Source organism: Nipponia nippon, unplaced genomic scaffold, assembly GCF_047370975.1.
Source record: "Nipponia nippon isolate SJK-2023a ecotype South Korea unplaced genomic scaffold, ASM4737097v1 scaffold_5, whole genome shotgun sequence".
In the NCBI taxonomy this organism is placed as follows: Eukaryota; Metazoa; Chordata; class Aves; order Pelecaniformes; family Threskiornithidae; genus Nipponia; species Nipponia nippon.
In genome coordinates this window covers 27,467,281-27,485,303 of record NW_028262369.1, presented here as the reverse complement: position 1 = coordinate 27,485,303, position 18,023 = coordinate 27,467,281, and the positions used below count along the sequence as shown (strand labels likewise).

Sequence of the window (18,023 nt, the reverse complement as noted above, 5' to 3'; positions counted from 1 at the left end):
TGATCTATACCCGTTTGGGGGTTTATACTTCAGTATGTAGCTGCTGTTTCTGTTTGCTGGCCAGTTTGGTAGTTCAGCAGGGCATATTGGTTGTCATCATGTTACAAAGTTACGTTGTTCTCCTGGTTTAACCCCAGCAGGCAGCTAAGCCCCACACAGCTGCTTGCTCGCTTCCCCCCCCCCCCCAGTGGGATGGAGGAGAGAATCAGAAGGGTAAAAGTGAGAAAACTTGTGAGTTGAGATAAAGACAGTTTAATAGGTAAAGCAAAAGCCACGCGTGCAAGCAAAGCACAACAAGGAATTCATTCACTCCTTCCCATCGGCAGGCAGGTGTTCAGCCATCTCCAGGAAAGCAGGGCTCCATCACACCTAATGGTTACTTGGGAAGACAAATGCCATCACTCAGAACATCCCCGCCTTCCCCCTTCTTCCCCCAGCTTTTTATTGCTGAGCGTGACGTCACATGGTATGGGCTGTCCCTTTGGTCAGTTGGGGTCAGCTGTCCCAGCCGTGTCCCCTCCCAACTTCTTGTGCACCCCCAGCCTCCTCGCTGGTGGGGTGGGGTGAGAAGCAAAGACCTTGACTCTGTGTAAGCACTGCTCAGCAGTAACGAGAACATCCCTGTGTTATCAACACTGTTTCCAGCACAAATCCAGAACATAGCCCCATACTAGCTACTATGAAGAAAATTGAAGTGGATGCATCACCATTGCTGTTGGGTGTGTTCCCACCATTCCTAGAAGTGAGGAATAATACTGTGTGGTTAATAAGGTCATTTACAACTGGTTTGTACCAGTGAATCTGAACAGTGATGTTGAAACACATGAGGTTTCTCATTTATTTGTCACAGGAGAAAGGAAGTACGGGTAGGGAGAAAGAAAATGGACACAGGAAGGGGTGAATGAGGAAGGAATGTGTTTGAGAGGGGAAAAGAAGACCAACAGATGAAGAAAACAGAATACAAGAGTATACTACAGTCTAAGAAGGAGACGTAAAGAGAAGAGGTAGGGATTCATGGCTGAGCAGAATCAACCACCATATCAGTGGACAAAAGAAGTGGCTGAGCTTCCTCAGTTTTGGACTATCTGAGATACGTTGCATCTAAGTTTAGGAGGTTTTAGTGTTCCTACAGCACCATAAGATTTCTGAAAACTATATTTTGACTCATTAAAAATGAACACTTTCAAATTTTTTTGTTTTTATCTGTTACACCGTTATTTCCTGTGACTGCCAACAATGATACAGAATTATGGGCACTTAGTTTTATAACTAAAACTTTTCTGTGTCTTACATAAATTTTAAGTAAATGTCCTGATTGGTATATTGCACCACTGGAGCAATGAAAAAAAATAACTTTACAGCGAATCTGAATACAACTAACTCACTATTTCTGTTGGTTAGCGCTTAGTCCCTTCAGCACTGTTAAAAGGTTGTTAATGGACCTCAACATAAATGAGAATCATACTCAGAAGTAGCAGTTTCAGTACACGCTGTTGCCATGGATGTATTGAGTTGTATTGAGTGAGTTACTAGTTACAGATGACTTGAGACATAATGCACCGTGAGCATCAGCAATGTAGTTAGATCATGATCACGAATGGGAGTGAACTTTGCTACATTTGACAAGACAACACTATTTTATAATGTGTTAGTATTGTGTGTGTGTGTGTATATATATATGTTTAATCTTGGCGTGGTATTAATAGAAAGGTCAACACAATAGGAGAAATAAAAATGCTAATGGGAATTAAAAGTTACTTCCTTTGGGGATAATTTCAGGTTGAAGGGAGTATGAGATAAAAACTCATAGATCTCTGAATTTATTTTCAGGGATGCACAGTAATCCAGCTCTAGATAACATAGGATTTGAGAAATAGTAACTGTTTGCTGTCTATAACTGATATTTCTTATTAAAAGTGTGTGTGTGGAAGATTTTATAACACTGTTATGTTACATAGCTATCAAATGAGTAAAAACGACCACAGCAGCATTGGAAAGAGGATCTATCCAAGTGTGTTGATAAAGGTAGCTTTAGCAGCTGATTGACTGCTCTTCACTAGAAAGTGACTGTAGACTTTCAGACTTTTTTTCTGTACAGATTGTCCTTTCTCTAAAGAGCAGCTGAGTGCATAAATTGTGTCGCTTCTAGCAGCTTCTCTCCCCAGTGGGTACAACTCAGAATTGATGGGCTAGTAAACGGTAGCAAAGCGGTTTCCCTCTTTGCCTCTTGTCCTTTTCACCTGTACCATTCTGGTTGCATGGCAATTCTGGCTTTTATTATCAGATGCGGATTTTGCTCACGGCACCTGCAAGTATTGGCCCCTTGTGGGTTTTATAAAAAGGATAGTTCCTTGGCAGTTGTAGGCATTTAATTAGTGATTCTAGGGGACCTTAGTCAGTTTGTCCCATATTGTCCAAATCTAGGAAACATCTGAAACAATGATCAGTATATTTGGGATTCATTCTTGTTTCTACCCTGCATTAGAAAGAAGAAAAACCTCATAAACTATTAGAATACAGGATTAAGTCACTCTGAAATACATAGCATGTGACTTTAAATAAGTTTATTCTTCAAATCTGTTAAACATTAACTTCTCATACTCAAACCCTTGTTTCTCAAATACAGAAACATACATAGGCTTAGAAGATGATTTTTTATTCTATATGTTTTACTTTAGCTTGTATTTGAATAAAGTTAAATAGCAGCTTCAGTTCAGAATGTTAAATGCATTGATTTTTTTTAAAAAGCGCGTTGTTACATTGATGACATTACATGGAATCCATGCACAAATTAAGAAACAGGATTTCATATTAAATTAATGTTTAATACAGTGTGCATGAATTATTTTGTGGTTTAAAATATTTTAAACTTGGGAGTTGTATGAAACAAAGTGTTATAAAACATCGGATTTATAAAACACTAAATTTTGAAGTGAGTTCTGTGAGCATATGAGTAAGCTCAAGAAAGGATTTTTCTCTTTTTTCCCAACTGCATTCCTCTGGAAGAACTTGCATTGAAGGCAGCAGTGCGGTGTAAGCCTATGTATTTGTTCTTCCAAAGAGCCGGGGATGGATACTTTTCAAGGCAGTCAAAAGTAGTTATGTAAGAAGGACGCATGGTTCCTGTCTCCAGGTGCTGAGGGCCCTGCCTCTGCGGCGCGCTGAGGAAGTACAGGCTTTTTGGCAAGGCTGTTTTTGTGTCAAGCAAATAAATCAATTTCTTTCTCCTTGAAATAGTAAAAAGGGTAGGAAATGGAATTTATTTTCTACTGTAAACTTGTTATAAAGCAGGTGTCCTTTTCAGTTGGGCTGCTTTCTCTTATTTACTGGAGGACAAAGGTTGATAACGCTGCTATAATTTGTCTTGTCTCCCTGTTACTTTTCACGGTGATACTTTCTATAACGCTTCTTTGAAGTTGCTGCTCTTTTGACTGCCTTACTGCTGCTCCGGCATGCGTGAATGTCTCCTTATGGAAACTTGGCTGGAGACAAAAGTGAAAATAATAGCTTTAAAATGGCATGGGGGAAAGTCAAGGGAAAAGATGTAAATATTAGTGAAATAATTAGAGAGACTGTCTTCTCTTCAGGCATTGTCCATCTCTATTTGTGCAGTTGATCGGAAAAAAAGAGAAACCAGTGCAACATTGAAATAGTTTATCTTTTGTCAGCATTCATGGGTAATGAGCTGGTACGAAGTGTTGTATTACACAGAAACAGTGTGCAATGCCCCAGTCTACTCTTTGGTTGATTTACATTGAGTAGTAGGAACATCAACGAATTATGGGAAATAAAACCGAAGGATACTTGGTCATCTTGAGCTTTTGGTGCAGGAAAAGGATTAAGCAACGACTGTATCTTGTTTATATTTGTTACGTTTCATCTCTTGCTCCTGTTTTTGGTATTTCTTATTAAATGGATTTATGGCGAGTTTTAATAGGATTTTCTAATCCTGAACTGTTTCTTAGACAAGGTATTCTTGAAAAATTCTGTTGTTATTTGCCGAGTCTCTTTTAATAAACTGGAGTTTTAAAAACAATTATTTTCTTTTTTTTTTTTTCTGGTTGCATTGCATGGCTGCTAGTTTAATTTATTAATAGGACATGTTGAAATGTTTACTTTGGGGCCTAATCTGAAGTCCTTGCCATTTTTGAGGGATTTCCATATGTGTGACACAGATATTGCTACTGCTGTGTCACAAACATTTTATAATGCCCGCCCTTTCTTTTATTTGGCACACACTAGGTAGAAAGAGCCCCATACTTTGTCTTTGTACAGAACAAATAGTTGTTTGAGAGTCAATGTAGTGTTCAGGAAAGATAACAGCAATGGAGAATGAACCTTGCCTTCGTTCAGTTAGTGTGGGCATACCCTGCCCATACAGACTCTGGGTGCTGTTGTGACAGTGTATCCTGAGACAGGTCTGGAGGACTGCCTTTGCGGAAGGACCGTTCCTGCGTAGTATTTAGTCTTTCTACTTACATTAATTCTTAAAAAATGATACAAACAAACACATGTTCATGTGAAATTTGAAAATTGCTGCTTTATTTGAGAGAGGCCAAGAAGGAACCATTATGAAGTGACAAATCATTGGGCACATAGTAAATTACCAGTATTCCAAGCATTGAATTACTTGAATGAAGAAACCCCACCTTTTCCACTTGTGAAGATTTAGCTTCCAGATTAACTGATCAGCTAAAATAATTCATATTGTGTAACTGATGTATGTCCTGAAACTTGCTACCTGTTTCCCCTCTTGTTTAAGTACACTGTTTACCTATTAATGTAACCCCCTGCAATAGTATTTCTTGTAGTTTTTATTCTTGTAAAGTTGGGACCTGAATACAGCCCCTGTCTGTAGTCTCTTTGACTCTGCCATCTGATAGTTCCAGAGTGTAGACAAGCTAGGAAGTTAAGATACAAGCATTGAAATCTGGGTTTGCATTTAAGATAATGCCTAGTTCAACTAATCTAGCAATAATAAAGTGCCTTAAAATGGCTGCAAATGTATTCCTGCCTACTCAAAGACATCATCTCACTGGTAGCACATTATAGAGGATCTGTAGTGTAGTTAAGAGTTGGATTCTTGCCAGTAGATGGAGGCATTTTTTAGCATCTCTTCATGCTTTGAGCTTTTTCTGCATTTTTTTAACATAGTATCAAAATTGCTTCTTTTTCAGTCTCTTTCCATTTATTATAAGCTATTCCAATTTGTGCTAGTTCAGATTACTTCCATTTGATGTTGTAAACATTTTTTACATTCTTTTTTGTGGAAGATATTTCTAATTTTATATTTGTAGAGCTCTTTTCTTCTATTCTTCATCCCCTCTTTATTCTGGGCACGTCTCTGCTTGTCAAATTTCGCTTCAATTTCTGTTTTGCTTTTGCAGTAATTGGCAGTTGCCCTCTTGGAGCTCCTGAGGGAAATCATACATGTAGGGTATAACCAAAGCAGCACCTGAGTGGTACCACTGTAGGGCAGGAGACAGAAGAGTTCAGCCAACCATCAGCAGAAGAGATAAGAAACTGTGAAATGCTCAAAGTAAGCAAACTGGAACAGCAGAGACACTGGGCCTCCTTAATTTGTAATGATCTTAGGTCTCAGTAGGCACATAATTTTTAGGTGGAAATGTATGTATTTTTTTCAAGTGTGGTGGAACCCTTTTTTAGCAGCGTGTATGATTTGTGAAAAAACTAATAATCACTAGGTTATACATTGTTGTGAATATTCTTGACTCTCCTTTGTAGTTATTCTTTTTGTCCTTGATTTTTATTTTAATATAGCTCTTTTACAGTAACTTCTTATTGGAAAAAGAATTTGGCTCTGCTGTCAACTTGTTCGTTTTTTCAGGAAATCCGAACCTTATAATTTACTTTTTTTAAATTGCTTTTTGTTTAAACATATTACATTCAAATCTGTAAGCATGCTTTGATTTTTGCGTCGATCTTTGTAAGGGGAAATGGCTGCCGAGAGTAAATGTTTTGTAAACAAAAAGCTCTAGGACCTCCAGGTAATATATCTTCAAAGCTTTCTTTGGAGACTGGTGGTGATTGATTGGATCTGTGTTCTTCTGTGTTGAATGGTTACGGACAAAAAAGTTATTACCTGGGAAGAATGGAACAAGGAAAGTGGATCAGAATAAAGACAATGAATAAGAAAGCTGTACTGTTGCCCTGAATATCAGTTGCCTAGAAGGCTTGTTGGCTTAGAGCACTGGCAACAGCACAGCACGTTTCAGCTGTAGGATGCTAGCTCTGATCCATTTCTGATCAGTAAAGACTGAACTTTGTGGTTAATGTATGACCGACTGGTTCACATGAAATGTGTTTGATGTTCATGATGCAGTTGACAGGCCTTGTCATAAATCACAAACAGAATTGTCATTAATTGATCCATCTTTTCAAAGGGGTCATGAAAACGGAATCATTTTCCTCCACCTACAGGCTGGGAGGGGACATGGTGCTGGTACAGATAACCTTGCCCCACTGCCACATGTACTTCACATCCCTTTGAAAAAGCTTATCATTCTGAAGCCTTTCAGTGGAATTAAATTTCCCTCACCTCCATTTTTGCATGCATATGAAGCCTATCTGAAGAACTTTGTAATATAATAATTTCTACTATTTCCCAAATATCCAGAATTCATCTTAGCTTATAGAGGTAGAAATATATATGGCATCAGAAATTATACTTGCATACAGGAACAGTTCTGTTGGCATACAAAGCTGTGGGATTTTATTTTGAGTTTGGAAACAGAACTACTAAGAGTGCTACTCTTCAGTTCATTAGTTTCCTGGAATTGTTACTGTAGCTTATTTCTGAAAAGAATAATAAACAACCCTGGGAAAATTGTAGTACAATACTGAATATCGCTTTCATGCACAGAGAACTGATGTTTTTTTTAGCTCTGTTCATTTTGCTGGAGTTTTAAGATTTTTTTTCTAACATATGCTGCTGCTTCATCAGAGCACTAATAAATATTTCAACTACCTAACAGGTCAAATACCAGCACCAGCAAACCTTAAACCATGAATTTATCTTATCTCACTCCTTGTTCTTGTTGCAGTGTTTGTCATAAACTAGTCCTTTTTCTTTGCTCATGGCTGTGTTGGATTTTTGAGCTATGTTGACTGTTAGGATGCAGCCTGTGAAAATGAGCGCCTGACCTATAGAAATGCTGTAGTTAGGAGAACAAGACAGTTTCTTCTGAAGACTCTTTTTTTTTTTTTTTTTTGCTTGGGTCCTCCCTGCTATTGAAGGTTGATGCTGTTGTGGTTTTTGAGAAAAGAAGCCTTTAGGAAATGAAGGGAGCCTAAGATTGTAGGGGGAATAATTTGAAGACAAAACCAGTTGCTTAGCTGTAATAAAATCGGTGGGAAGCTGATGAATACAGTTTACAGAATCCAGAGGGCCGTGAATTTTTGTTGAGTATCAAAGCTACTAGCTCTTTATTTTTGGAAGGCCTATTGTGGTGTAATATAATTAACTTCAGAGGCTAGTTTTATAAATTAAGCGTTACAGTCAAGGTCATCAGGAATACAAGGACAGTTGGAGTTGCTGCCTCACTCTGTGGGTTGACAGATAAATGAAGAATAATAGTAGGTAGGTAGCAATGTGGTTTTTATTAGCAGCTTTTTTCACCAGAATATTGGAGAGCAATAGTGGCATAGTGCATTGATCCCTGAATTTAAAGCTGCAAATGTAATCCAAATCATTTGAAGGTTTGCAGCATTTGCCAAATGTGCCTGTGCTAGCTGCAGTCATGAGTTGAAAAAACATGGTTTGTGGCAAAATTACCAATCATAAAATACATGTTTATATTTTCTTTCTAGGATCAAGTAGAACACACTGATTCAGCAGAACTGGCTGGCTGTGCTGCAGTCATCATGAGTAGGCACAGGGTCATTCGTTTCTTAACATATGTGTAAGAGAAAAAGGTAAGAGGCAAGTTCTGCTTTAGAATATAATGATTCAGGAGTATGTACTTGAAATGCATGAACTTTTATGCATGCTTATGGAGATATATATATACATACACCTCTAGATATGGATATATATCTTATATAGGAGATGATGGAGTATTTTTAGCATTTTGTTGTTTTGGTTTTTATTGAGAGTAATTGCCTTGTTTTAGCGCAAAGATGTGTCTTATTTTGTTTGAGGGAGGGGGGAAATGGGCAAAGTCTTTCTTCCTCAGTCTGTGCTGTAGGCAGATCTCATCAGTTAAAAATACAGCTATTGCTGAACTCTCTGAACAAGCTGTATTACAGCAAAGGTGCTTGACTTCATTGTTTCTTGGGGTTGATGAAAGTCCTCAGGAGCACTAGATCTAATAAATTAATTTGTCCAGTTGATATGTAATTCCATGTTGTCATGCTATGGGAAAATGACATTTTCTGGACATCTGATTTTTATCAGGATGAATGAGCAATGTTTGGTTTCAGTTTGATCATGTCCCTTGTGACTTTCATCTTAGGAGTCTTTCATGTATATTTTTGGTGAGGACTATAATAAACTACTTGAGTATTTTGTTTAGTAAGAGTTTACTGCAATGTGTATGTTTGCAGTTTCATGTTGAAAGAGTAGTCTACACAGGACAGCATGATAGAAAGTCCTGAGATCTTATTCTGGTTCTTTACATACTCTCTGATTTTTAGGCCTTTGCTATGAGGCTTGTAGTTGTATGTTAGTATTATTTCCTTTTGGTGCCTTTTTTTTATTATAGTGTTTTAATGTGATTGTGTGCTGGTCATCCACTGTTAAGAGTCAAGAAAATTTGAAAGATTTAAGGCTGTCAGTTCCAGTGGTGAAAAAATCTTGAGGGTAACTTAGGATGTGCAGTGCAGAAGATCTTGGGTGACATAATTCCTTATCGTAGAGACCAAAACAAATACAAGTCTTGCTGCTTTGCAGGTATAACACAAGGCCTATCTCTTTGTACAGTTCATTACCCAAGAATAAGCTGGCATGTGGGATATCTGAGCTGTCTTGAGAGGCAGTCTGCAAGGTTAAGCCTGTTCAGAATACCATCTAATTTTAAGGAAGGTTTTTCTGTCCTTTGCTTCTGTCTCCTTCCCTCCCCACTAATCAATTGAAGTTTGTCTTATGTCTAAATGCTATGATGACTAGGATAGTAATTCTGGATACATATGACACTGACATTCTGGTACATGCACCTTTATATTTAGACATAAGTGGAGAGTAGAGCATGTAAGCTTGATAAAACATAAGTTCTTAAGTTTTAGAGATGAAGATGATGATGAGTTCATGCTGTTGTATGAAGAAATTGATAAATAAAACACAGAGTTTCTGAATTACTCATCATCTGTGATCCAATGGGAGCTTGAAAATAATCTGATTGACAGGCTGCATGTTTTTATTAGCTTTTTTCCATGAAAGACAGGAGATGACTCTGCAATGGGTAACAAATGATCTTGGGTTCTGGACTTACTGTACCAGTGGATGGTAGCCGTTGTATTCTTTTGTTCTGGATACAGAATTTAAAAAACAAAACCAAAAACATTTAATGTTTTTTGTTTTTTTTTTCCCTATAGTTAGTCTTTTCTGCCAAATCTTTGCATAGAGGATTGTATTTTTGAAATAACATCTTATGCTTTTCACTGGATTGGTGATGTATGTCTCCTTTTCCTTGCACTGGCACAAAATCCTCTTCTTCATGTTGTTCATCCCCATATATACTAATTTAGGAAGTGTCTCCTTTTTGGCAGCATACAGCTAAAATTGCCATTGAAATTTATTCCTGATTTGCTCCTGTTTTTATTCTCACTTTTCCAGAGTTTAAAAGTTGTGTGTTTGCTTGTCAGCTTTCCTCCATGCCATGGCTTGGAATAGTCAAGCAATGCTAAAGAGTTTCACAACTATCAAGGATCCTTTAAAAATGTCATTTCAACCTTTATATTAGGAGGAAGTTAAGAAGTAGAAGAATTCTAAAACTGTTTCAAACTTTTATAGTGGTACCTGTGAGTTACAATCAAACTTTCCAAAGACCTGTAAAGGAATATGTTTCTTTTTATGTTAGATATTTCATAAAAATATTCAAAATAAATTTAAATTCGAAACCATGGGGAAAACAGCTACCCGATTATTGTAGCGTGCAGTGTTAGAGCATTTTGTGTTTTCTGTTTTGATTTTGAGTTGCTGGCTATGCAGAGTTGAAGTATTAGATCTTAAACTGGCAAAAATACGAGTTGCTGACTATGTATTGGTCAAGAAGCATTGTGGGTATCTGTCAGGAACATGACTACTCATCCTCCTTTTCTGTCAGGAAGAGGACAGTAATGACTTTTGTGGGTTTGGCAGTGTGTTTTACCCTTGGACAGAAACTTCTGGAAAAGCTTGGGGAGGGTTGTTGTGTTCTTATTATTTAATAATAATAATAATAATAATAATAATAATAATAATAATAATAATAATAATAATAATAATAATAATAATAATAATAATAATAATAATAATAATTTTAGATGTTAGACCTGAAGATTTGCAGCTGACCTTTTCTGAGAAATACCAACTTGCATAGACAATGAGACCTCATTTAGAGTGGCTGTCAGCTTAGTAATTGTGAGTTTAAAAATAAAAGTTTCTCCATATATCCTAGTACATCAGTAATTGAAATAACAATAATGATACAAAAAGTCTTTTTTCTCTTCAGTTTGGACTATGAGCATCCATCAGTCTGGATTTTGGCTCGTTGCATGTTTGTGCACCAGTATTTGAGCTTCAGAATTCATATGGTTACATATATTTGTTTACACATAGTTCTCTGTACTTAGAATTTTTAAAATATAGAAAAAATAACTTTCTCATATTGGACCAAATTTAAACTCACAAATATTAAATATTTAATATTAGATAATATAGATGTTAATAATAATTTCAAAGAGATGCTATGAAGTGTTAACCACATTGGGATTGTAAGGAAGTGGGAACAAAATTCTAAGTCCTCTTTATATTCCCTACTTATTGTTAAACACGTGGTCTCATAAGTCTGAATATTTGTATTTTTCTAATATTATAAAATCACACTTAATATAAAATTTAAAAGCCAAACCCTGACTAAAGTAAATAAAAATGATTATATTTATTATGAACTTCTAACACTGCTTTCTTTGGTTAGGCATATCTTGTTACTGATTTGTATGACAATGAAAAAACAGCTAATCTAGGACTAAATTTAAGAAGTGTTAGGGGCAAATGTGGCTTATATTCTGCTTACTCCAATGAGCATAAATTTGAGTTAGTTCTGAAGTCATTTTCTCAGGCTTTCAGTTGGGTTTTGAAGTTGTATGAATGGTTAGGTCTGAATTTTTCTAAACATTTGCAAGTTACACAAAATCAAAATGCAGTTGTCCAAAGAGTTACTTAGAAACATGTTTTCAGCAACTGTATAATCAGCATAACATTCCTTCCACATCAACTTACTTGTCAGTAATCATTATCTTCTCTAAAATAAGCAAAACAACAACAAAAAAATCAATGCTTGTAGCCTGTTTCTTTGGGGCCACTCATATTGCAGAGTTTGTGTTTATGTCCTAGCAAATGCCTTGACTGGATGCCCTTTTTCACTATGAAAGTGCATGGAAATCTGAGTGCAGTGGCTTCAGACATCACATCTTCATGAATTGTTTGCTAGACTGGAATGTTGTAACTATAATGTAAATGCAATACATTATAAATGGATGTGAAATTACATGGTGTTTTGTACAAAACGGTCTTACTATAGTGAGTTAATTTTGGTTGATGTTTAGAACTCTGAATGGAAAAAAAAATTTCAAGTGAAATATTCATTGGGACAGATTCTAATTAACTTTTCAATATTTGATATTTATTGAGCTGGTAAAGATGCTTCCTATTAAGGAGTTGAAATGAGGTGGAGAGAAAGGTGCAACAGAACCTCCAAACTCTTGCAGTTTGAATGTAGTTTGAATGAAATTGGTATTCGTATGTCTAAGGAGAAGCATCTGCTTTTTATTTTTTTTTTTTTGTTTAATTGAAATGTGTGTAGTAAATGTAATAGTTTCAGTTAAAATGGTATGAAAGATTTTTAATACAATGACTTGGTGGGCAGATTGGATAACTCAGGAAGACCTTCCAGTAGGTATCTAAGGGATCAAAGAGTACACTCCGTCACAGTTAGAGGTCAGAACCTGGCTTTTGATAGAGGATGTAAAGTGTTGAGCGGTTTTAGACTTCTGAAATGCAGCCTTTGACCAAGGTGGCCGGCTTTTCCATTGCTTATGTTATAATCTGTGCATCTGTGTATAGTAAATGATATAGCCAATCGTCTGTCTTCCTTGCCGAAGGAGTTAATCTAAAATCCCAGAACAGAGGACAAATCTGGGAGTTTATAAGGTGACAAGTCTAGTTTATCTCTGAATTTCTTTGCAAAATGGTCTTTTTTTGGGTGATGCTTATTGCAATTTCTGAGTTGCTGTTATGCTAATTTTCTTTAAAATTGGCTTTTGTACATTTCTTTAAAACATGATTTAATCTGATTATATTAAATAGCAACGTACTTATGTTGTAACATGATCATCTTTTAAAAACACCATGTGTCAAATTTGAGGTCAACCTTGAAAACTTGAACTCTGCATTTTGTGATATTTTAATGCATGATCTTTTTGTACCGATAACCTAATTGTAGCTGTTGCCCACAATAAATACAAAACTGTATTTAATGTTGTAGTAACTGAAATAAAACCGGTGTTTTCCTCAAATCCAGATACTATGGGGGTAATGTTAAAGTAAAGTATAGTTTTAAATTGGAAACTTCCTCTGACATGTTTCTTGTGTCTGTTGTATCTCTAGTGTAAAAGAGCAGGTTTTTAATTGAGCTGGAGTCTAGCTGTCAGGTCTAACACAGTTTCTTACTGCAAAACAAGGTTCTCACCCTCTCCTCCTCCATTTCCTTGTTTCACAACACTGAAAGCCAACTCTGAAGAGAATAAGGCTGTTTTGGATGATGTTCAGAGAACAGATCAAATCAGGGTCTCTCTTTATGGTATATAGGTTATGGCACACATTTCTCAGTGAAAATGTCTTCGCTGGTAGTGAATGTTTTTAAAAAATGAATCAGGGTGTCTTGTTGCTACAAGCCTTTGGTAGCAAGAAGACCGTATTCCTACTGTTAGGGTGAAAATGTTATTTATTATGCGAAGTTGTAGGAAGTCATTAAATGACTTAGTGTTGGGCTTTTTTCCCCATTTCTCCCTTGTCGTCTTCCTTTCTAGCCTGAGAGTATTATCTTTTGATGAGACTATTTACTTCTGCGCATGTTGCTAGATTTCCAGTGCCTGCCTTTCAGGGAAACAAGGATTATTAAAGCAGGCATTTTAAGAGCTAGCACAATTCAAGTAACACTCATTAAGTCCTTTAACAACTTTTACAAGTATGAATCTTTGAAGCATCTCTGGGAAATGAGGAGTGACGCAGAATACTGCTAGCCTAGTATATTGAAAAATCAGAAGCACGGAGGGTTTAAACTACTTGTTCAAAGCCACATGAGCTAATCTGTGGTAGCGTGGAACTGAAAGCTGGATCTTCAGATTGTTAGTTGGCCTTCTGGTTCTCTAGACTGGTATTTTCTGACTGGTGTTGGAGCAGTTTTGCTCTTACCATTATGGTGATCCTAGACACATTGATGTGGGAGAGTGGAGGTAATAAAATCCAAAGCAAGTTTGGGGAGGTTGTTAATCTGAATCAAGCAAGTTTAAGCACACAAATAATTTTTATTCCTGGGAAATACTTTTGATTTATGCATGTAATGTATGTAAAATTTGATTTACAAACGACTTCTTTTCCCGTTAAATCAGGGCAATGTGTAGTGGAACACTGCTGACTGACAGTTAAATATCTGGTTGTAATTTGTTCTCTCGCAGGTTCAGACAAGAATCTGGTGGTCTTTCCCTGACAAATGGAGAACTATTTCCAAGCAGAGGCATATAACCTCGATAAGGTTTTAGATGAATTTGAGCAAAACGAAGGTGAGTCATTTTGAACAAGATCGTAGATGCACACTAGATGTATTCTACAGAGAATACCATTGAAGAGGGAGAGATCTGTGATACCCTTTTTGGTTTTGAGTTGCAAATTAATCTCAGAACTTGCAAAAAACATCTGTTAATTTTGCATGGTGTGTCTTCAGTGTTTGTTAGTAGTATTCTCTTCTGTTTCCATTCATCTTGTTTCCTTTTTTAAAATTTCTCACTCTTTTAATAGAAAATATTCCGTACACTTTTTAAAGAAAGGTTTTGTGAAGCTTCATTTCAGTGGCAATATTTTAATCATTTATTTTAAACAAATCAGGCAAAACTTATTTTAAGCTTCTTTTGCAGTTTTGGGAGACTCAAGCATAGAAATGTTTTATTAGGTCACATAAATCATATAATGAAAGTTATCATATTTGAAATATTAATTTTTTTGCTTAGTCTAATTGCTACTTCTGTGCTGTCAAGGAAGTTGAACATTTTGTGGGAGTGGGAGTCTTTCTAGGCATTTCTAGCTGTCTAGAGTATATTAATCAATAGTTTAAAGTTGCTTGTGCAAATTCAACCTGATACTAATTGTGTAGCTCTAAACTTCTTGAGTTCCAGAAACATTATGCAATTACACTACTAATGGTTGATGAAGGGTGTTAGTAGATGTGTTTTACTGTTGTGCCCATGTTTGAACACCGCTACATTTATATTTGGGGCATTCTAATGCAACAGCTTTAATAGGACAGTAAGTTCTCTTATTTAAACACTTTTTCAGATGCCGCTGTTTCACCTACACTATTGGGTGCAAAGTGGAATCAGATTCTAGATCCGTCTTCTCGTCGTCTGTCATTTAACCCGACTGTGGCCAATGTGAATGAAGCTACAACTCCTAATGAATGTCAACAGAGATTGAAGTCTTTTTCCCTGTCTCATTCAGTGACTACACCAACAGGAGGAGGGGATCACTGTGCTAATGGAAAGGATTTTAGCATAAGCCCAGAGACCCCAGTCATGTGGATTGATGATCAGGCAGCAGCAGACGATCAATTGATTAAAAGAAATAATAATCAGGATGATCAGCGTAACACTGTGGAAACAGGAGAAAAGAAATGTGGAAATATAGCTTGCTTGCCAGAGGAGAAAAATGTACTAGTGGTGGCAGTCATGCATAACTGTGACAGAAGAACACTACAAAGTGGCGATTTGCTGGATTGTAAAAATTACAACAGTCAGTCCCTAATGGACACTATTAGCTTTACACTGGATAATGAAAACCGACAGAGTGATCAGTTTAGTGTTACTGTAAATGGATCCACGGAAAAAGATATAGATACAGAAAAGCAAGTAAATCGGCTGTGCACTGAAGATGACTCCATAAGTCATTTGATTAATGCTTCATCTGAAAGCCTAACCGTTGCATGCCCCTCCTCTCGATTAAAGGATGATTTTAATATGAGTAAAGATTCACTGTTTTCAGAAGCTACAGCTGCAGGGATTAATGCAGTGACTCTCTTACAGAGACCGGTTGATGGTACTGTTAAAATGCAAGAAAATTGTGTATCAGTTGAAAATTTTACTAGTAAAGCCATTCCTCAGAGAGCGGATCTAGAAGCTAAAAACTCTTCTTCTGGTTCAAGTAATGGAAGTTTAATCGTAGAACAGGAAACAACCCAACAGTTACAGTCTAGGCTATCTGGACTCACTGAAACTTGTCAACCTAACGTGGCTGGAAGTGGTAATTGCAAGGAACGTGTTGCAGAACATTTTGCCCCTGAGGAAGTTAGTGCCACTGAAAGTGAAGTCATTGAATGTGATAAAAATCTTGGCACAACGGAATTGCTCAGCATGGTAGAGTGTTACCCAGAATCTCAGGAGGTGACTAATTGGGAACCGACTAAGTTGAATGAAATGAATAATAAGCAAACTCTGGGAGAGAATGAAAGACTTTTGCAGACAAAACAGCCTGATGAGGCATTTAGTAATAGTAAAGAAGGAGGAGACGGGATGATGGAGGCAGGCATAGACTTAAAAGGAACTGGTATAGATGAGCTTGAAGGGTCCAGTCTCTCTGATGTTATGGCTACATCAGCAGCAAGCTCTCTGTCTAATGGTTGTGATTCCTATGGAATGCAGAACCCAGTTGTTGCTCCTGTTCCAAAGACTTTACCCTCTAAGGAAGACTCGGTAACAGAGGAAAAGGAGATAGAGGAGAGCAAGTCAGAATGTTACGCTAATGTTTATGAACAGAGAGGAAATGAGACCACAGAAGGGAGCGGTCTTATTTTAAACAGCACTGGTGACCACATAAAGAAAAATTATTTACATAATCTTTGTAGTCAGGTTTCATCCATGCAAGGGCAAACATCACCAAAACCAGTCACTAATCTGCAATCTATCAGTGTTCCTTTTGGTGGTGCAAGACCTAAACAACCTACAAATCTTAAACTGCAGATTCCGAAGCCATTATCGGACCACTTACAAAATGATCTTGTTCCCCCAAATTGTGGAGGTAATAGTAAAAACAAAAATGTCTTTGGTAAAACACAATTAGGCGATACAGCAGACGCGTTTCCTGGTGAAACATCTTTAAATGCCTCTGTTACTGATACTAATGGGGAACATTTGGAAGAGTATGAATCTGGAGTCTCTAGTAGTCCGTGCCTTGCAGTAGCCCCAGATAGTCCAGATAATGATCTCAGAGCTGGTCAGTTTGGAGCTCCAGCCAGAAAGCCTTTTACGACTTTGGGTGAGGTGGCTCCAGTTTGGGTTCCAGATTCTCAAGCACCAAACTGTATGAAATGCGAGGCCAGATTTACATTCACCAAAAGAAGGCATCATTGCAGAGCTTGTGGGAAGGTAAGTTCATATTTTGTGAGTAAACTCAAAGCACCCTTTTTTTCCTGATACTGCATAAAATCAAATCAGAGGACTTCCTAAGCCGCTGGCTACAGTTACCTGTGACATCTCTTCCTAAAAAGCCGTGTTTGATTTTGTGAGGAAAAAAAGGCATTTCTAAGCTCTAATCTATTTAGGGTTCTAATAGAGAATAACTAATTGTTATTTATAACTGAAAGAATTACTAGCCTGTATAAGCAGTGTATTTGTTGATTGCAACAATCGATGTAATTGGATTCATGCAGAACTGCTATAAAATGACTGAGCGCAGGAAACTAGTTTGCAGAAATTACTGCATCAATAATCCCATTAAAGATACTGAAACATATTGATGGGAATTGGAAGTGTGCTGTTGAATTGCTGGAATTCCTGCTGGTTTAGATGGCTGATCAACTCTGTTCTTTTAAGTCTTCTTTACTAACTTTTCTCATATTGCTTACATTATTTTAAAGAATATACATCTGCTTCTGGAAAAAAATATAGTAACTTATCTGTCACCTGATGTATGTACACATGGTGAGAAATTTTGTAATGAAGACAACTAAAACATAATTTCTGTATCATTTTGTGTTGTGTACGAAATATTGTTGACTTTTTTTTTTTTTAAGTTTTATATATGTGCCATCTAGGTCAACACCAATTCTTATGTGGCAAGTTTATGGTACATGATTAGCTTGTAAAGTATTTCCAAATATCTTGTTACTGAAATGAAAGTCAGTGGCACATGGGAAGTAGGAACTTAGGAAAAAATACGGTGATTCGAAAGCGGTAAACTAACACTCTTGTCAAGTAGATATTCATGAATATTTTTAAGATGAAAAATATTAAAACCCATTAAAAACTAGAGTAAAAGTAACTTTGGTTCATTTAGGCCCTATCCAAAAGTTTCTGAAGTTGATTGAAAGACCTCCTGACTGCTATGGGCAAGATCTTTAGCTACCAGAAGAGTGCAGGGTAGCAGAATGACTTGAACAAAGGACCTAAAAGAAGCAAATGTATCTGGAAAGCTCAAATCCTTATGCCACCTGTTTCTGGAAGCAGCCTAGCAGGAAACCCAGGCTTGCTCCTCTGTAAAGGACTATGTATGTGTGCCACTTGTCCCTTTAGTAACCAAAATGCATAGGACTCAATCT

General features: G+C 36.9%; 1 protein-coding gene across 4 annotated transcripts in view; it reads left to right on the top strand.

The window, feature by feature from the left end:
• ZFYVE9 (zinc finger FYVE-type containing 9) overlaps nt 1-18,023 on the top strand; it is a 59,923-nt gene that overhangs the window by 8,204 nt on the left and 33,696 nt on the right. For 3 of the 4 annotated variants that reach the window (XM_087730747.1, XM_087730745.1, XM_087730748.1), the window contains exons 2-4: nt 7,831-7,935; nt 13,897-14,001; nt 14,771-16,851. In XM_087730747.1, the coding sequence (XP_087586873.1) occupies nt 13,932-14,001; nt 14,771-16,851 (2,151 nt within the window). In that variant the 5' untranslated portion in view covers nt 7,831-7,935; nt 13,897-13,931. The remainder of the gene's footprint in view (nt 1-7,830; nt 7,936-13,896; nt 14,002-14,770; nt 16,852-18,023) is intronic. The other variant, XM_087730746.1, reaches the window with a different exon arrangement.